The sequence below is a fragment of the Labrus mixtus genome, chromosome 4 (genome assembly GCF_963584025.1).
Source record: "Labrus mixtus chromosome 4, fLabMix1.1, whole genome shotgun sequence".
NCBI lineage: Eukaryota > Metazoa > Chordata > Actinopteri > Labriformes > Labridae > Labrus > Labrus mixtus.
In genome coordinates this window covers 23731040-23752285 of record NC_083615.1, presented here as the reverse complement: position 1 = coordinate 23752285, position 21246 = coordinate 23731040, and the positions used below count along the sequence as shown (strand labels likewise).

Here is a 21246-nt window from a genome sequence, read left to right as displayed (position 1 = left end):
ATTGGATTGGCTTTATTATACAATAGAAGATTTGAGACACTGGTTTCTAAAAACCTCTTATTTAAAAAAAATCAAATAATAATCCTACCAGGAAAGGTGCGCATCAGTAGGTTGTTGAAGGGGATGACCTACATGCATTAATCAAACCTTTACGACCAGAAGAGCCTGTAAAATATGTGTTGGGTTTATTATTAGTTTTACTCACACATAAAGGACATGTAATTGCTTGGATATTTAAAAATAAAAACAATAAAAAATCTAAAGCGGAGAAATACTGGAAAAGATTTTGAAAAGATTCAGGGTGTGTTGTTATATATCAAAACATTATTATAGGCAGTGTGAGGTTTAATGAGTTGTGTGACTCATGCGCTCTGCAGAAGACATTTGAGGGCAGGAATTTTGTTTATGAGTGCCTCAAGGGTAGCGAGTGCTGGTGCGATTGGTCGAAGGTGCCATTCATTGGCATTTGAACTGTCAACATCCATTGTGTCTGGAGTTATAATGTCAACATAGTATTGCTGGACTACTGTTTAACTCGTACTGTTTGATAGTAAATGTGCATCAGTGCTCATGTACAGAAGGTAGAACTGCAACACTAAACTCTTAGCGCACACAGAAGCAGATCCTTTGTCATGACTATCTGAAACCTGAACTGTGCACAGATCACATTGGCTCACTTAATTCAGTGTCACTATCCATTTATTTCAACACTGTTCTTACAGTAACATGGTCATGGCTCTACTGGTATCCAACAACAACTTTATCGGACCCAAAAATAAGACAAGAAGAATCAAGACTTCAACAATGTTGTTATGCTTGTAGGTTAAGGTCTTCTGCGGTGCTGTGCACAAGATATCCCAAGAGTGTCGGCTGACATACCTTGAAGATCAGTTGCCCCCGTCCCCCCCGATCCATCACATAACTCTGGCAGCGACAGAGACACTGGATAAGGCTGTGGGAACCTGTGTGAGAACTCCACCTAATCACCCTACTCTAACTGTAGTCCATTTCAAGATCTCCAGAAAAAAAAGATTGAAACGTTTAGTGTATTTGGTGCTAAACGTTTTACGATTTAAAAGAAAGTTGCATCTGTTGTTTTTTTGTTTACTTGCAGAAAACCAAACTTTACTTCTCACCGCACACAAACTACTTTCTGTCAAAGGAGCTTCGGACTCAGTTAATGTGTCACTTGCTCTCATGTGATCGTCTTAGCTTTCTAACAGTCAGACTGTACATTTTACTGAACATCTTCAATGACATGATTGTGTAATAATACTTTGCTTAAAACTGTTTCCGAGTTGCATTTTAAAGATAGAATTTGCATGTATTATCATGCACTGTAAATGAATAAGTGCATGCATTAGTTAGAGTGTGGATGCTTGCATTCAGACCCCTGAAATTCAAGTTCAACGTGGGCCTTGTGCAAGCCAAGCTCCTAGGTCAGAGGTCAGGCTTATGACATCAGCGGAACGTCCAGGGAGGGGGGGTCTAAATTTACAAGCCATCGAGATTGCCCCTGACTCCATCCATTGCTGCTATTAATAGGTAGAGGACTGCTGCGTGGCATGCCCTCGCTCTTTCTGAGAGTGTGAACATGGGACAAGAAAAAACAGAGGAATCTGACCTGAACTGGCCACTACCTCTGACCACTCATTTAGTGTTGATGGCAAAGGGGCAAGAGTTTAATTAGGTGTGGGGCAGAGGGACTAATGGTTTATGCTTTGTGGATCAAGTGGACTTACATCTTCTTTCAGCCTTGAGAAGGTTCAAAGTTGTCAAAAAGTATTATTACTTTCAAAAACTATTGAGGTGCTACACATTCCAAGGATGTATACTTCCTCTTAAGACCAGAAAGTGTTAAAAAACACTATCTATTGTCAGTGTCATTTCTAGTTATCAAGCCAAACGAGAGTTTCCTGCCATGCTAGCATCTCAGGCTGTAACACAGAGAGTTTAAATACCTATGTAGTGAACATCCAGCCCCCATTGGTTTTTCTGGACTACTTTTCTGAAGCCCTGAGTTTGGCATTTTTATGGACTGCAATGTTGGTTCCTTGAGCCAAAAGTGACCATATTTGGACAAGAGGGCGGCACTGGAGAGGAGTGAGAGGTTAGCAAGTTATCAAGGCTAAACACTCTGTGCTTGGTTAATTCATTACCTGGGGAATGCACAAGCTAATCGTTTTCCTTATCCAGAGTGAGATTCTTTTTGTTTGTTCAATTTATTAGACCAAAGAAGCAGAGGGAGCATTTTAATTCTGCAGACATATACATTCACTGGCTAGTTTTATATGAGATGACACGGACAGCTAGCAGCATCCAATGTGGCCATGAAGCTTAAAGAGGTCAGTTACCTTATTATGCACAGTTTTAAGGCTCTGTATGACTCAAATGAGGGAGGGCATGTGTATAAATGTAACCCTCCAAAAGCACTAGAAGGGATGTCAGAGATTTTGGAGGCAGCCTTACGTGTTAAACTTGAGGGACTGCCGTTTTTGCCACTTCCCCATTGGGTTACCAATCAGAGGGATTCATCTACTGGCATTGTGAAAGCTGGTGCCATAATTTATTGCAATCCATTCAATTGTCCAATAGTGGATGAGATATTTAATTCCAGACCAAAGTAGTGGACAAAAAAATGGACAGAATAGCTTTGCCCATTCATAAAGCAATGCCATAAGGGTAGCTTAAAGTTTAAGTATAAATTGATTGACCTGTTCAGTGACCGCTGATAGATAAGAAGCCACTGATGCCCACAGTGTTGTATCTCTGAAGCATCTGTAACAGATTGTCAACAGAGGATGAGAGTGGTTTTTACAAAGAACTGTGGTAAAACATGACAGTTAGCTCCCCTGACACATTCCGCCTCATCCTTGACTGTGGTACACAACAAACATAACATATTGAATGCTATTCCTCCTGTGTGAGCCTCGCCTTTGACAGCACAAGTTAATGTTACTATTCAATTGGATTTTTTCAATTCAAAGTTTTCTCACTTATTCTACAAACATGTTTCTGTACCTTCCCTTCATTCAATTCTCTTTGGCTCTTTGTAAGGTGTTTCTAAGGTAAATGCTCAAGTATTCCCGATCAGTTATTTTAGCAAAGCAAATTAATTCATTGTTTGTGGAAGGATGAAGTGGTTTCAGAAGGAAACACTAAGACAGCAAATCGGTTACATACAAAACTATTCACTTCAACTGACAAACTTTTCCATCTTCACGTCTGGATCTTCAATTTAGCGTTTCCTTTTTTTTCTTCAGGATATTCAATACCATCAACTTCTCCTCCGGCTGCCTGAGAGTCGGAGGGGGAAAGTTTCCATGCGGCCCCAGCGCCGGCTCTTGGCGGGACAATACCGCTGTAGACTGAACTGTTTCCGTCGGTCCACCTCCGCTGTTCTCCCTCCTCCTCCTCCTCCTCACTTACTTTCTCCCCCTTTTTGCACGGTGACACAAACTGCCTCTTTCCACTGCCCCAGACCTGAACCTTCCTTACAGTTCTGTCTCCAAAACTTGTTTCCCCTTTTCTCAGGCTCCCTCTCCTTCTATCACACATACTGACAGACACACATCAGTGGTTTGAGTTAAGAGTAATTAAGTTGTTATTACATTTTGTCATGCTGAATACATTCATTTACTATAAGATTTATTTTGGGGCTTTTTATGCTTTTAAGACAGGACAGTGGCTACAGTTAGAAATCAGGGACAGAGAGAGTTGGGAATGACAAGCGGTAAAGGTGCCACAGGTCGGATTTGAACCTGGGCTGCCCGCTTCAAGGACCATAGACTCTGCACATTGGATGCATGAACCAAACACAATGCAGGCCACTGGCACCCCAAAATACATGTATTCTTTTTGTCTGTGCACACCTTCATTTTCTAGCAGAGAGATACTAGAAGGAAATTCATGGATCAAGAGAAGAGTGAACTTCTGCACACTGTCCTTTTGCAATTCATTTTTAAGAGTTATCCATGTAAAATGAACAATTGATTGCTGATGGAACACAAAATGAACCATACATGATCGACTGAGAGTAGTGTGAACTTATGTGCATGCATACTTACATGTGTGACATATCTACATGTTTGCACATGTATGCACTTTAGCTTCAAAAGACATATGATTATTGGACTTCTGCAAAACTGAACCACAGACAAATCATACATTTTCATTAAGAGAACATTTTAACAGTAATGACAGCAGCTGAGCTCTCACATGCTTTGTGCCCAGTCAGTTGAAGTGAAATAAAACCTCAATAACCATGAACCAATATTATGGCAACCAGTGATACTAAACGGAACTTTAATTTCCACATCAAGCAGAACCAAGTGCATTAACTAATAGGCTTGAATGGCTTCTAAAAATGGCAGAGTTGGACAACAGTGTGAGACCGGACATTTGGCTGGAGGTTGAATCGTCTCATGTTGCTGACCCCCTCCTCTCCTCTCAGACCTTTTCTGCAAGCTCAAGCGTCTGCTGCTATTGCATCCTGAGAAAACTCCTTTTTCAGTTAAAGTTACAGATGAGGGGCATAGGTATGTGGTAATTGACCTCAATACCATCATTTGCCTCGGCTTTAGACTTTAATACATCTTTTTTCATATGCATTTCATAATAAAGAGCTGGAGTGCCATTGTAGCCTATACAGTAGGTTTAAAGTGGCAACCATAAACGAAAACATATGCACCTTGAATCCAGTCGGACATGTTTATATCAACTCATTTCCTGTAATAATTTGTGTCAGCAATGCAATAATAGCACGGAGTGTCTAAATAATGCTTGAATTGCATTTAATCCATTATCATTTAATGCACCTGTTTTTATTTATTTATTATATTTCTACAACTTGTACTGTAGGTCTTGGGATGATAACATCATTTTTTTATTATAAGTTCTTTAAAAGTTAATATTTACTACAGTATGTTAGAAATCCAACATTGTTTGTGTTAAGGCTGATTGATCATAGACTACTTATGCATGTACCAGCTAGGTAGAAGGATGCAACTCCACCAGCTGCAGGAACCATTTTTTTAAAAGAAAGGATATTGCCAGCTGATCCAGGCACGCACGCACGCACACGCACGCACACACACACACACACACACACACACACACACACACACACACAGACACGCACGCACGCACGCACGCACGCACGCGCGCGCGCGCGCACACACACACACACACACACACACACACACACACACACACACAAACACACACACACACACACACACACACACACACACACACACACACACACACTTCATGGCCTCTTAATAACTGATGGAAACTTCCTTGTGGGCTGTCAGTGTGGTCCATTTCCTACCAGGTCTGAACCAGCTGAGCAAGGGACTCATGTTCCACTCAGGGGTGCCTTCAATCACTCTTACCCCGGGCATACACATCATAGCATGTCTGAGGTCACCGGGGCACCGGGTCTGAGGAGACACGGGACGAGGTCTCCCTCTGCTGCTCTTTGAAAATACTCACAGCAAAGTCTGAATATTGAAACCAATCCTTAAAAAAAAGACACACAACTCTTCTGCTGTCAGAGGAGATAAAAACTGCTTACTGATTTTCAGAGCAATAACTAATAGATGTGTCAATTGATTATTTTGCATAATACTATAGTTTCATTAACACAATGAAATGTAATTTCATGGAAATCTGTCCATCTTACACCCCTCATACATGATATTTATGAATTTTTTCACCTGAAAGAGAGAGTAGCCCATATCTTCAAAATTACGAAGACGCATGTGTATAAAAAAAACCCTTTCCCATGTGTACTTACCCCAATTCCAGGACACTATTAAAATACATAATTCATAGGTCTATTTAAAACTGAAACATTTCTTTAATTTATTGCAGATTTTGTAGATTGTGACCTTTGTCCTTAAAATCTCCATGCATATATTTTAATTTGAAACCTTAAATCTGTAAAGGTCTAATTGGCTGAACTGACCATGTGCAACAAGTAGTTTTGAACCATGAATTAAAATCTGACATGAGTATCGACAGCGTTCCGAGACTCTGAAATATCATTCAAAGCCCTCTTAAGGACCTTTTCTTCAATGGCACTGAACAAATGCAATGCGCATGCGTTTCGTGAGGGCCCCCGGAAGTACATCCATGCACGTGTAGCATATTTGACAACCTTGAAAAGACTACAAGACATTTCTGCCAAAGAAGAAGAAGAACTACAAGACAACTCGTCTCGCAACCTATGTCTTTTAACCGGTCGTAGCAGAGATGCCAGTAACAAGACTATTGTAAGTAACACGCTGTTTCATTTCACGCCCTACAAGAGGTTAAAGTGATCTCTCTGTTTGCTAAACTTCAACCCCAGCTGACGTTAGCATGTCTTGCAGTTGCCTTGTTTGTCTGAAAGTAGCTATGGACACATGCTTTTATTGATATTACACGATTTAAGAGCGTTTAAATTCTACATTTATGTTGTCCCTGTGACGCTTTATAATTGTGTGCAGCATGTAAGTAGCAAGCATTAGCCAGCTAAGCTAAAAACAAACTGCCGTAAACATGCAGCTATAGTCGTAGTTCAGTAACTATGCGAGTAACCATGACGCTGAGGTCATTGTAGTGTCCTATTGAAGGGGAAGTTGCTCACCTGTGTCCTTACTCATTTCTTGCTCAATTGGCTTTTGAGGGATGTAACCACGGTTCTTGAATGGAGATTGTAGTATGATTAAAATATAATGAATGCATACAGCTGGTTTCACGGGCAATAACAGAGAGTGGGATTTGTGTAGTCTAGGACAGTGGTTCCCAAAGTGGGGGTCGGGACCCCAAGGTGGGTCGCCAGCCACCAAGAGGGGGGTTGCGAGATGCCTTCCATAAAAAATTAAAAGTGCCATTTTTTTTTAATTTTTTTTTTTTTTTTACCATTTTTGTAAATATACAAAAAGTAGTCCAATGTCATAAAAGACAGTATCATTAAGTGAAATGACATTTTTAATTCTTTTGGGCTGTTGTATTATTTTGTGTTACTAGTTTTTGGATAGGTTTATTAGTGTGTGCGTGGCTGTCGCTACGTTATATACCTAACTAACCACCTTAAAGAACAGTGGGGGGTCCCCAGTTTCAGTCACCCTTATTTTGGGGGTCACGACCTGAAAAGTTTGGGAACCCCTGGTCTAGGAGGCATGTATGTAAGTTACATACATACTGTGGGTATATTATGTATATTACCAAAGATGACCAAAATACTGAAAATACAGTTTGTACTATATTTTCCTTTTTTGTGTGATTGTAGATAATGCTGTATATTTGAATAGTGTTCTTCTCATCTTAGATACCCTCTCTACCAGCTGGGAAATCCTCAGCTGAGGATCTTTAGACCAAACTGGTTTCTGACTCTTGTGAGGCCAGGAAAAGAGCAGCCTCTTGATACTGCACAGTTTCGGATTCCAATGGAGTAAGTTTTTCTTTCTTATCATTCTGTAGTGAGTTATTCATTGAAACACAATCTATTTACTCCACTGACATGTTATCCCATACTTTTAGCTTTTCAGGCTTTGTGTATCAATCAAGAGTTAATTTAAGAAACAATATTTGAGAGCTGTTTCCGGTTAAGTGGTTTAACAATGACAACACCACATTCACTGTCTGGAAACGAAGCCATTACATATTATTTTAGAAACGTATAGTTGAGTCTTTAATTTCTGCTCTATTTACAGAAACGCATAATTTGGTTTAATATTAATCAATTCAAGCCTCTTTGTAAGTGTTGGAAATAGTAATTTGTAATGTAATTTGGTGATCATTTTCCTAAAATTATTTCACCACATTCAGGTATCTGGACCAAACTACACTCTATTTTGATTGACACCTAAAGCTTATTACTGAACTATTTTCACCTGCTTTTTTCTAAGTGAAAGATTAAAAAAGTAGACACTGATGCAGACCTTGAATCATACTTTGTGCCCAACTACTTCTTCTGCAAAGGCTAAGACATGTGAAGCAGCAGATGTTTTTCAGATCTAATTCTGTCTGTAATCTGTTGCATTTATTCTTATGGAAATGTGTTTGTGACACAAGTGTGGCAGAAATTCTTCTTCTTCTTGAAAATGTGAGGTCCCCTGTATATCCAGGACCGCCACAAACACTTGTGCTCAGCAATTATGCTGTCACTCAGTTGTGACGTTACATACAAGAAACAACAATCTATGAATCGGTCTAAGGTAGAATTTATAGACATACATCAATTAAAAAGTTTACACGTGTTTGTCTTCTTAGTAACAATCTTCTCATTGGCTGCTCTGCTTCAGAGCAGCATCTTAGGGCTGTCTGGATTCAGCACAACATGTTTTCAGCAGGCCTGTTGTAAATTGTAAAATAATTTGACTGAAAGTCAGATATTTTGGTTGGCCTCAACGTTTTTTATTAGATTGTTTTAGTCTTACTACTGGAGTCATTTAGTGATATTCAGATGTTTTAAATGATAAACATATCTTTTAAGTGTAAGGCATCAATAATCAGTTTTTACTGGCCACCAGGTGGTGCTATAGCCCCATAAACACAAGGCCGAGTTGACAGTAGACATTCCTGACCTCTATAAGGCTGTCTTTGATGAGCCCAGTTGTAATGATGACTTGCAAAAGGCTGACATGGACAGTGGGATGGGAGTTGGGGTCAAAAGATGTTTATTTTGGCACTGGACGTTCAGACAATGTTGTACACAGCCAGACGCCAAATATTATAGTCATGTAGAGACGCCAATATTAACAACTTCACAGAAAATGAAAGCAAAATGTTCTAAATGTAGTGTTCAGTAGAGTATGCTCTTGCTGTGTAAAAACACTCAACTGCCTCCTTATTTCGCACATGAATGCTTCTTTGCTCTACGTATTCTGTCATTAAATGCAACAAGAGGTCTTGAGCAGTTAGCGTAGAGTAATGATGAGCTGATTTTGACTGCTTTCGAGAGCCAAGGTCAGTGAGGTTAGCAGAGCTCCTCAGGCAAGCACAGGGCCAGGGCCCACACTGGGGAGAAAAATTGAAGTTTGAGGCAGATCATCTATGTGTCTCCGATGGGGTTTAGACCATAATCTGTTCATCCAGGTGCCTGGCCTCCCACTCTGATTTTTGCCTCTTCTCTGCCAAACTCCTAGGGTGCTTATGTAATTGTGTGTGTGTGTGTGTGTGTGTGCACGATTGTCAGTGTGGGTGAGTGAGTTTTGTGAGAACGTCGTGTCTTTGTGTAAGTGTGCACAAAAGTGGGTAAGTGCAGGGTGCTTGTGTGTTTATAAGGGTGTGTAAGGTTTTTTTTTCTTGCAGTCTTTGATGCCTGGGAGAGGTGCATGGCTGATTGAAATGCTGCTGGGGCTTCAGTGTGTGCTTAAACTCTTTTTTTTTTGTACCTTTCATACACTCAATGTAGCAAATGAACACATGGCGAGACAGTGAATCACCCCCACTCCAAAACATATTGATGAGTTAGAGTCGTTATGGTAACGGAAACTGTTGCAGTTATATATTTGGAGGATAGGGGGTATTAGCATGCTGGAGTTGTATTGTCGAGCAGCTGTCAATGAGAAGTGGTGATGTTGCTTTTCTCAGTGCAATACCACAAATGGCCTTCATCTCAATGACATCTGGGAGCTATATATCCATGCTTGCTTGTCTTGTTCTCTTCTGCTGTTTTTTCTTGTTCCCTTGCTATCTGCGATACATCTGCACCTCTCTTTGGCACATATTGTTTGAAACACCTGGGCTGTGTTTTCTCAAAACTCTTTTTCTAACTGCTCAAGGAAAGTATTTGTTTGTCTGTTTGTTCTCAAAGCCTTTTGTCCCACGTTAGTATTTTGTCTCAGCTCTAGAAAGGAACATTCAAATTTCTCGGTTTACACCCACACAACCACCTCGTGGGCCTCACCTGACATGGCGAGAGGCCAGCTGTGATGCACACGCACACACAGGCGCACACAGTCACACACAGGCACACACACACACACACTGAATGTTGTGTTCACTTTTTTTTGCCAGTCACATTTCATGCTACTATGCTGTTTATTAACTGTGAAACCAGGCCATGCTGTGGTTTCTCAGTGTAATCAGACATGAGCTTACTGAGCTTGCTATACACAGCAGCTCACATTGTCTTTCCACTCTGTCAACTATTCAGTACCTGTTGGATCAAACAATGTTATGATCACCATGGCAACAGGGTCTTCTGTGTTCCACTTCATAACCACTTTGCTCAAGTTGGAAACTGGGTTACTTTTTTTTAACCCTAATTAACTCCAGTTTATGTCATAGGAAGTAATTTAGCAAACCAGCAGAGGAGGGTAACTTAGTGCCGAGTCTTTACTGACCTGTCTCTCTGTACAGAGTTTAGTAACTCCTGATGACCTGTTCTTCGATCTATTTCTCATCTATTGTCACACCAAAACTTAAACAATATATCTAATCCTTCACACGCTGCTCTTATACTCTCAGCTTCCCAACCGTCTCTTCTCTTCTTGAGTCTCAGGTTCCTCAATGGCTTTCCCTCTAAACAAAGTCTCCTATTATGGTCTTGATACTGAGAGTTGAGCAACTTCTTTGCTTGTATTGTTTGTGTAGATGGGAGGGTTAAAGTAGTCAGTGTGCGTATCTCGACTCGAACCTGACAATGGGGCAGACTGACAATGTGGTGCGGCTTTCTTTGGCCTTTCATCTTCGCAGAAAACAACTCTCCTGTTTCATTCTCACCACTAAGCTGCTCTGACACAATGTACTTTGATGTCGTGCATGTATGTGTATGGATTGTTTGGTGTTTCCTGGATGTTTAAACCATGCTGTGTTGATAAAACTTGGACATGAAAAAAAAAGCTGATCGGCTATTTAGAGCGCAATCCATCATCTTGTCAGTCGGACAATTCATCTTTCTGTTCCAGAGATGCTACTGCTCTTTGGTTCTAAGTTGTCGTGTCTTCCAGTCAGTCATGAATGACCTACAGCCTGTGAAACACTTGTCACTTAATTTTGCTTTTTCAGTTGATGTAAGAAAAATGAAAAAAGGCCACATCTGTCAACAATTCAACATCTGTGTTAGCTTGAATCAATATGAAAATTTTGAGCAATACAAGTCAACACTTACAGGAAAAGAACGCTGGATATTTGAGGATTGTTGAGGGGTTTTCTTTCCTCTGATCTTAAGTTAGAACTTGATGTCTATAACTTTGCATCACCTTTATGTGCAGCTGCATCCTTTTCTTTTCCATTCCCTTGTAATACTTAAAGTTTATCTGCTGACCAAAATGGCACCATAAAAAGCCCAAATGCAGATGCAGCCCAGTTTGTATCAAAAATGGAGCCACATTAAAACTTTCCAGTGGTTTGCCAAGTTGAGTTGCTAAAACAAGCAACCTTTCCAAAAAGGATTCATGGTAGCCACAAAAAGCATGCTGGTCACTGAATCATCCCTATACAAAGTCATGTTTGTCTTGAAACAAAAAGGACAACACCCCCATTCTTTGGATCAAATGATTGGTGTAGGGATTACTAATTTGCAAGGACTGTTGCGTGGCATTCAGTTTACACAGAAGAGCACATGCCATTTTTGAACATGACTCACTGTGATGAGCACTAATCCTAAGTGAGATGAATGTAATTAACTAAAAACACATTTTTGCATTTTCCTGTCATAAAACAAACTGTCTGTTGTGAACTTGAAAAAAACATCAGTATGACTTCCAACTCTGTGTAAATAATTCATTGTGGTTCAAGCCTACAGGTGGCAGCAATACACAGAGTACAGCAAAAGCATTAATGTAGTGAAACATAGATACACAATTGATAAGGTTGTCAAATGGCCTCTGGCATTGTTGTCAGAGCTTCACATGGAACCCCAGCTTTGCGTTTTTGTGGATATGGATATGAAAAATATGACATTGAAATAGTTGAGTATATAAAAGTTTTTTGTGGAATTGCTACCTTCCAAAGAGTCAATATTCAGATATCTGTTAATTTTACAGGTCATTTTTAGGTCATTCTCTTGTTTTGTACCCTAAAGTGTATTCTCACCAACTTTAGAATTAACATTGTTGACACGCAGGCAATACTGAGTATGTTTTGAAAGTGAAAGCATCGGACACTGACATATTTATTATCCACATTACTACTGTAGTTTAACAGCTTGATAGGAAATGGCATGTTGCCAACCAACTTTCAGACGTTTTCCCTCCCTTGTACACATTTTTGTCAACATGTTCCCAATCAAAGTTAGGTACAAATGTAATGCCTTAAAAAAACAGTTCAGTTCAGAACACCTGTCGGGAAGTGATGCATACAGTTAAAAGTCCCCTTGCTGTTTTACTCTCCCTTAACACTGAATATATCTTGCCCAGACAAATAACTGGATAATAACTATCTGTTGTCTAAGAACATTAATTGAGTTTTTCAGCATCTTCCAAACATGATACAGCCAACAATCCAGATGTGTTTAGCCTAAGTTTGTGGCTATGAGGTTATTGGGTGGCTGTAAAGGGCATCCATTATGGACAACAGAGACACCACCTATTCACCTGGCAGATGTTCTTTTAGCATTGAAAGACAAGTGACATGCAGTCGTCTCTGAGCCATCAGAATACATTCATTATCCTTATTGTCAGGGACTGTCAAAGCTGTCTTGCACTTTTTCAACGGTGCCCTTTCACCTACTTCTCTCAAATCCTTAACAACACAGGTGTAAAAGGACTGCCTTATTCAATGGGAAGTGATACTCTCAATCTACTTGGCTCACTGTGAGTCAGCCAGCATTTGAGAATAGGAAGTATCCAGGAGCATGTAGTTTCAAAGCACACGGGGGGATTACTTTTGAGAGCAGCTGACAGAGGTGTGTGGGTTTGACTTCAATTGGAGACGCTGCCATAATGCCATGCACAAACAAAGGCACAAAGGTTACCATGTTCCTTCCTGTGCCTGTTTCTTATAAAACAATTTGATATCAAATTTGGATTTTTTTAAAAATCCACATTCTACACCTCCTCTCAAACAATGTAGAACAATATAACTTTCATTTTTTTGCAACAATGAAGGCACTGTGCCTGCTTTAAACCTACTTGACAATAACAGACTATAATTGAACCTAATCCATCCTCTGCGTCATCTTATGCCCTTCATGGTTTTATGTTTGGAGTTCTTTCATCATCTTGAAGGAGAAATCTTTGTAGCATGCTTGTTTGCATATAAATATAAACCAGTTGCTGAGGAACGATTCATTTAGCCCTTGCAGTTGCTTGAAGACTAACCTTTCACACTTCTGCCTCACAGGAAGAATGAAAACCTGCTTGTGGAGTCAGATGAGTGTTTATACTCGGATGATGATCAGATGCTGCATGCATCACTATTGGACCACACCACGCCCTTTTGTCTAAGTTTAGCTTTGTTTGTGTACACGCTTAACTTGACATTTTCTCCTCAGCTTCCAGCCCAAGGCTTTATTTCATACTGGATTCCAGGCCTCGTTTCTGCATTGTGAATTTTCAAGCATTACGCATCGACTTCACACCCATGAGAAAATTGTCAATAACTTCACTGAACATATTTCAAAAGTGGATGGAAGCTCATCTCTAATACATTTAGATGGTTAATATTATACGTTTGTTAATGTAAATAACTCAGAAGATTAATGTGGATTTGGGTTTCCAGAGGTTTTAATGTTTGTTACATTTCTCTATGACTGGAATGAATATGCTTTGCAGTCATACAGTAGCTAATGCTCATTCATAAAGCATGTTTGTGGGCATCAGTATCTTATCAAAGGGAACATATTTGAATGTGGTGGACATGCTTCTTAAATGTTGTCTCAGTGTTTCTGGTGGCTGGATAATAGGAGTGGGAGTTGTAGGATTTAGATGCAGAAATGTTCTCATTAATCAGGATCAGTGTTCCCTCTCTTAATGATCCGGGGGAGACCTCACAATCCCCAAGCCACTTTCCTAACCCAGTTCCCCGCCCCTGCTTTCTAGGAAAACTCATCTCTCAGGGCAGTCACTCTGTCTTTATTCCTCTCTTGATCTCAAGTACCCCCCTTCACTCTGCTCTGCTTCACTGCCCTCTGGCACACACACTGTGAGACGGGGGTTATGGGAGGAGATGGGTGCAAATGAAGCAGAAAGGCACATCTGCATGCAATATCTTAGGAAACACACCTCACTACTCTGAACCGGGTAAAAAAAGAGACAAAGAGGCCTTAACAATTTTGTTTGCACCTTTCTTTACTCTGTTGTGAAGAAGCTCCCACTTCCTCACTCCCTGAGTGGTCCTGGAGCAGCACTGGGGCTGAGACGAAGAGCTTAGTGAATGCTTGGTTCTCTTGGCTCTTAAAGGCAGCTGCCTGAAGTTGGTGTCTGGGAGAAAAGCCCTATCATACTCAAGAGTCACCACATCAAACCAACCAGCTTTTTGGAACGATGGAATCAAATGTGGAAATAGTTACCCAATTGTTGTAAATGCAAGCTTACGTCTGTCGATAAACAGTACTCAGCAGGTCAAATGGGAGTGTTATATGTCTACATCAGTGTCAGCTTTGCCAAATTTTGACGGACTGGAAGGGCAATTGTTTGTACTGAATGGAAACCTATATTACATCATTCTTAGGTACAAAGAGTCTTTGTGTTCATGGATTGGTTTTTCTCATGAAATTGTTTGCCTCACCTAATATTGTTACAAAAGCACAAGGTGTTGTGCTGTTTTCCCTGAAAATGAGAGAATATTACATTATCCTCTTCTATCAAAGAAACATATGAGATGATAGACGCCATATCCGAGGCACTCATGTCAGACCTCAGCGTCGCTATTAAGCACTTTGTCGGAAGCATTTGGGAAGTGCTCTCTACCAGCCTAATCCAATTGGCTAGAGATTGATTAGCAGTTAAAAGCTCTTCTTCCTCTGGTCGGAGTGATCTGTTCCAAATGCTGCCCAGTGGGCTAGCTTTAGCTGGGCTGGCCCATAGCATCATTTGGTGCCAGGCCCACTTCCTGTGTAGGGTTTCACTGGGCGCGATCAATACATACAGACAGCTAATTGGATGAACACTGACACTCTCATTTCTCTTCTCTCCACTTTATGGTTTAGGAATAAACGCTGAATATGGGTTTATATGGTAGCTTCCTGTCTTTTACAGTACGAAATATACAGAGTTTATGGAAATGGGGTGTGGAAATGCGGCATATTGTCTATATCTGTATCAGTTGAGTGAATGTGATGTAACTTGATGGAGAAATATCCAGCATATGACCTGTGAGTTCTGGACTGCAACCTCAGATATCCTCCTTTACTCCCTTATCGAACCCCTCCCGAATAAAGAATTTCTGATTCTGAAATGTAATCTCATTCAAAGTCATTCAAACCATTACTTACCCACTCACCCGATGCAAACACTGATGCTGGTTCCCTTGGATAACCCTTGCTTTACTTTCTCTTTTTTCCCTTGCTATTTGTATTCTTTTCTCTTATCTGACTGTTCTGGGTTCATCTTGACAGAATGACGAAGTGTGATGTGAAGAACTACCTGGAGAAGATCTACAACGTCCCTGTAGGAGCAGTTCGCACTAGGATACAGTTTGGTGAGTTTGCACTGCTTTGCACAAGCACATACAGAGGCCTGTTTCAGAACTTGGAGTGCTTTACAATACCTCATAAAATTGTTGTATTTTTTGTAGACTTACTGATCGTGGGAAACTACTCAACAAGATTGTTTTCTCTCTCTCGAGCACACACAGTTATTATTCACATAATGTGAAGAACTAGTAACATTATACAGTATGTTCTTATTTGGACATGTTTTCTGTTCTCATTCAAACAATTAGACTTCTAAATGTTGAGACACATTCGGACATGAAAAGAGATTTTTTCAGGTCATTTGGACATTATTGTCTTATTCTTTGACCTTGTGTCAAGGAGAGCCTGTGGTAGAGAAACATTGAACACATTATGACTGCACAGACATGGAGCCACTACAGACTGCTGAGAGAGAGGGTGTTAAGGCAGTGATGAAAACTCTGGATTTTTGGACACTTGTACCAAGCCACAAACATTTCATCCAAATGAAAGTCAAATGGCAGCTGTAGTGAGTAAATTAAGAAAATGGTGCACAGGAAGTCTCAAACAAACACATGGTTAAAACTCTGCCTTCACAAACAGTCTCTGGCAGAATGTTACTTCTTTAATTTTGAACCACAAAGTAAAGAAACAAGGGGTGGGCATGGGTACTTGAAATTAGGGCCCGTCGGATGTGGAATTTTTGGGGCCTATACAATACCGATACTAGGGAGAAAGAAATTCCATAACAATTTTTCAGCCGATATCTTTCTTAGATCTGTCTTCCATCCTAAATAGATATAGATATACTGACACATTTATGGCAATGATCCCTCAAATGAAGTTATTAAAAGATATTAAAAGAAGACAAGATTTTTTTTTTTTTTTTTTACAGTTGAACAAAAGCCTTTATTGTCCAGAATATCAAAAGTGCACTGAAACACTATTTTCTACTGAGCAATCAGAAATAACAATGAGAAACTTCAATCAAATAAACCTAGTAATATCGACGCATATTGAAGATTAAAGTAGCCGATGCTGATTGTCACGTGATATGCTAATATCGGCCACACAATTATTCGGCCGGGCTCTACTTGAAAATTGTATATCATTTTTAAAGCAGTTAATTTTTACTGCTGATTCCAGGAATGCTGTCTGCACTGGTGCTCTGGAGTGATTGCGATACAGTGCCACCACCACCAAATTGATGCAATGCTGTAATTGCAGTTAGAAATAACCAATTCATCAAGTGCTGGCACTGGAAAACAGTGTTCCTCATGAAAGCTCCCGTCATACTCTGGGTCTGTACGAAATATTCAGGAGGCGGCTGTCTTGAAATATTGTAAACAAGAAAATCCTTCTGTAACAGAAAATTGTATTCTAGCATCAGTTAAAACTAGCAATATTATACAATTTGCATTATCTACCTATTGCTTATGGATGCCTGCTACATTACAAACATGGTGTCACAGAGTTTATGGAAATGGGCTGTATAATGGTGTATATAAATTAATTAATGTATTTTGTTTGTGAAAAGTTCTAAGATATTAAAAACGAAGAAAAAAAAATGTTGTGAAACTATTTGTGACAAGATAGTTCTTATACCTGAAGACTGAATGTGATGTTTAATTGCTATTTTTGTCCAAAAGAAATTACCTTGGACATCCTCTTGAGGTTGTTCACACTTAAATCCTCAAAATTTAAGCTATATATATATATTTTTTTACACCATTGTCAATCAGTTGATTGATTTGTGTATTGAATTTAGTTTTTTCCGAATGTGATTCACAGAAATTTTTTTTGTTTTTGTTTTAGGAAGCATAAAGTCAAATTGTTTCTGTGTTTTAGACTTTAAACTGTGGTTAGTGTGGATTAGCAATTTTAGCCCGCGGTGTAGACCGTCTTCCCATTGACATGCAGCAGCGGGAGTGTTTTCCAGCGGCTAGTTGCGGTAGTGGTTAGCGTGCCTGGCTCTCCTTCTCCTAACACACACAGCTGCTTATCGGACAATCTGCCGCTGCAGCATTCCAGCTTCCAGCTGTCCCAGGACACCTCACTCTCCCTTCACGCAAACACATATTATTCACTTACAAACTTGCATCAAACTGCCCCATCCCCTCTGCCCCTGTGACAAGGATAATCATAGAGCAAACAGTGTCAATATCACTGACTTAATCCCCTTTTTTATGGGGGAGGAAATTGCTTAAGTTTGCAAGGACTGATTTAGGGTCTCCCAACAAGTCTACGAATTTGCAAGTTGATGAAAGAACAGAAGGACTGGACATATGGGGGGCTTGATGTTGAAGAGATGTCAAGGAACAGCTGAGATGAGTATGCATGAGCCCCCTCTGTGCAGCGCCTGAAGGGCCAAGAGGAGCCCCCTATACCTCTGGAGGAGAGTCTGTGAGGGAGGAGGAGAGAGAGGCGCCTAGCTTAGCCTAGCCTACAGTGTGGAGTACCCATTAACACTGTTTATTAGGGTTGTGTCATTAAAAGCTAGGGGAAAAGGAAAACCCCTCGGGAGGGTGGGTGGAAGGAAAGCAGTTAGCTGTGGAGGGACAGAGGGGGATAAAGTAAAATAGGCTGCTCGGGGCCCCTCTCTGATCCTGAGGTGCGTCAGAGAAGGTATCCCTGTCTGCGTCAGGAGTTCCACTCAATTGGCAACGTAAAGACGGGAACCGGCAGAGGAGAGCGAGTGGCGCAAACGACCCTTTCTTTCCTCCATAGGCGGCAGGGGTATTTTGGAAGGAGTTGCCAAGGTTACCCCTCCGGCCAGGGATTTGTAACATGATAGCTGCCTGCCAAACCGCAATCTCAAAGTGGGAGAAATTGTGCTTGCGTTTGCGAATGTTGCATGAAAGCTCTGTCTGTGTGACTGTTAGGAAAGGGCTGTGTGAATTCAAAGAAACACACTCTGTACCTTTTCAAGATGTACGATTGTTCAAGTTTGTCTTTGTGTTTTTTGTTTATGGGGTGCGGTGGGGGTTCATTGCCTTACATTGCTCCTTCAAAGGTTGAACCATTTCCCTGTCGATTTCCTGAATAATCACAAACACACACACGCGCACACACACACACACACACAGAGGCACACTCTTCGTTACCTCTGTCTCCCACCCACACAGGGGCCTCCAGTTAGCCAGGGGGGCGTGGAGGGGGGTGTTTTACAACCCTGCTCAGGGCTTTCCCTGAGCAGTGGGCTGCTTGGCTAGTGATTATAGCTACACATACCACACAGACACACAGACACACACACACACACACACAAATGACTCATTATAGCGGAATGTTTCCCTTGTTTTTCATGTCATAAACTGTTCCCATGGCAATGGCAGTTTCTCAAAGGGCCTGTTGACTTGACCACCAGGGTCTCATTGAGATTAGAGTTCAGGCTGAGAGGAACTGTTTGATGCTCTGCTCATTATCCATCAATGATAGAGTTTTTTGTTGTAACATAAAGATTGAGATAAGTACCTCTTTATCTGAAGCCGGACTTCAAGCCTACACACACACAAACACACAAACACACAAACACACACACAAACACACACACTCCTCAGTCTTCCAGACTTGGTGAGGTCAGATAGGAGAGGTGATGTCATCATCATCTCCAGCTGGGTGAGAGATTAACCTGCCTTTCATAGTCAATAAAATCAGTCTCTGCTTCACTACAAGACATACATGATGTTAAGAAAGTCGATTCATTGGGGTCTTCAGACTGAAACTGGACATTAAAAACACATGTAAGCATGTTAGTCCGACTGTAGTCGTAGTCGTACCAGGTCGAAGTCAGACTAACACACTATGCGGTTGGGATTTAAATTTTAATTTTGCATGCACACCTTTAATAGTCGGGGTTCAAAGCCCACCAGCTTAAACGCATAGAAGAAAGCTGGAAGGAAAACAAGATGAAGGTGTCAATATGGCTCGAGAACCGAAAACATTTATGGACAGAGACATAGTTTAAGTTGTGTCAGCTGAACTGTACAGAGCTGTAAAGTTGTCCATGTTTTCACCGTTAGACATACAGTTTGCTGCTTGCCAACTTTTTTGGTATGTGGCCTAATGGGTCAAATGGAAGAAGGCCCAGTAGTAACTAGCTGAATGGGGGCATTTCACCACCTACCATAGGAGAGTAGGACATACACCCATTGATAAATTAAATCTCCCCTGATGCTTGAATACTGGGACAAGGACAGTAGCCCAATTTAATGGCCTTGTCGCGCTATAACCATAGCTTGACTAAACCGTACATGTAAAGCACTTTGTGTCACAAAGGGTGATTAAAAAATATTCAAAAGTAAAATATCTCTTGTTTAGGTGATAATGTAAAATGCTCTTCAGTAATTTTGCTGTCTGTCACCCAGAGATTAACTTCTAAAACATATGGAATCGCACTATTGAATTTGGCATGAAATTCGTCTTGAATTCGCCATGAAACAAATAATTGTCATCTTTGATTATTCTGTCCGAAGGGGCCCAGGAACATGACTTTAGATTAAGAAAATATCAGTCAAGAAGTTAATGACTGTTAATTAACTGATCTGATGCAAAAAGCAATTGATCTAAAAACTAAACAAAAGAATAACAAGTCATTGATTTACCTACCCGAGCCAAACTTCCTTATCTTTTCTATACTCAACATTCTTTTCCGTTGACATTGATCTTCCAACTCCGGCTGTCTCGCCTGTATTGCGGCAACTTTCTCTCTCTTCTGTTTTCATACTCTCTGTCACTCTCTCCAAACTCTTCTGGTGATTTCCTTTTATTAAATGGTGATTTCTGCCCAACTTTTGGAAGGGAAATGATAGCTTAGAAGCATTTTACCATATTATATACTGATAAGGAAATTGTTGAGATTTGATTATTAACTAATCGAGATACACTAATCTTTAAATTTGAACCTTTTTACGCTTCCTTTGTAAATTCCCACCATAACCAGTTTCCCAGTGAAACATAAAGTCAATGTCTACAGACCGATTTAGGGAAAAAACAGAAGTTTTGACAGAAGGGTTTGAATGCGAGCTGTCCTAAAAAGTGAAAGTGTTCCTACTTTTAACACAAGTTCCTACACGTTACTTTACCTTTTACAACAATGTAAAGGACTTCGGGAAGAACCTGTGGAGTTTTAAAGTTTACTGAAAAAATAAGGAGTGTACATAACACACTGTATGAAAGCAGACACTTTGAACACACATGCACTGACCTTGCAGAGGACACATATTCTTCAGAGGTGGCTATAGACAATAATATAATAAGTCATGTTTGTCCTCTCAGCTATCTGACGTTTTTAATCTAACTATTAAAGCTGTTGTCACAGTTAGCAGACAGCAATAGACGCGGAGATGCCACCGCAGTTATGGCCGCCACCACAAGATGGCAGAGCCCACAAACCGGCCGTAGGAATTGATCTATACCAGTGGTTCTCAAACTATGGTATGCGTACCACCGGTGGTACGTGGGCTCCCTGTGGTGGTACGCAAAGAAATCTCCACAATATTAAAAAATAAAAACGTTCAGCATAAAATGTCAATTTTTTTTGTCGTAGGCTACTCTTCTTATCTGTCTTGTATCTATTGAGTTGTATTTATATCAAATGTGTTTTCCCCTCTAAATTAATCTAGTTTTTGCAACAAACGACTTTAATCTTCTCAATTTATGCTCGCACACAGACATAAACAACAACAGGAGTA

At 40.4% G+C, this 21246-nt stretch overlaps 1 protein-coding gene and 1 long non-coding RNA gene across 4 annotated transcripts in view; both read left to right on the top strand.

Annotated features, from left to right (window-relative positions):
* LOC132973218 (uncharacterized) overlaps positions 1 to 21246 on the top strand; it is a 360126-nt gene that overhangs the window by 317348 nt on the left and 21532 nt on the right. The gene's annotated exons all lie outside the window — the stretch shown is intronic.
* The window catches only part of mrpl23 (mitochondrial ribosomal protein L23), a 36674-nt gene continuing 21532 nt past the window's right edge, over positions 6105 to 21246 (top strand). Inside the window, exons 1-3 of one of the 2 annotated variants that reach the window (XM_061036552.1) lie at positions 6105 to 6278; positions 7319 to 7441; positions 15497 to 15579. In XM_061036552.1, the coding sequence (XP_060892535.1) occupies positions 6259 to 6278; positions 7319 to 7441; positions 15497 to 15579 (226 nt within the window). In that variant the 5' untranslated portion in view covers positions 6105 to 6258. The remainder of the gene's footprint in view (positions 6279 to 7318; positions 7442 to 15496; positions 15580 to 21246) is intronic. The other variant, XM_061036551.1, reaches the window with a different exon arrangement.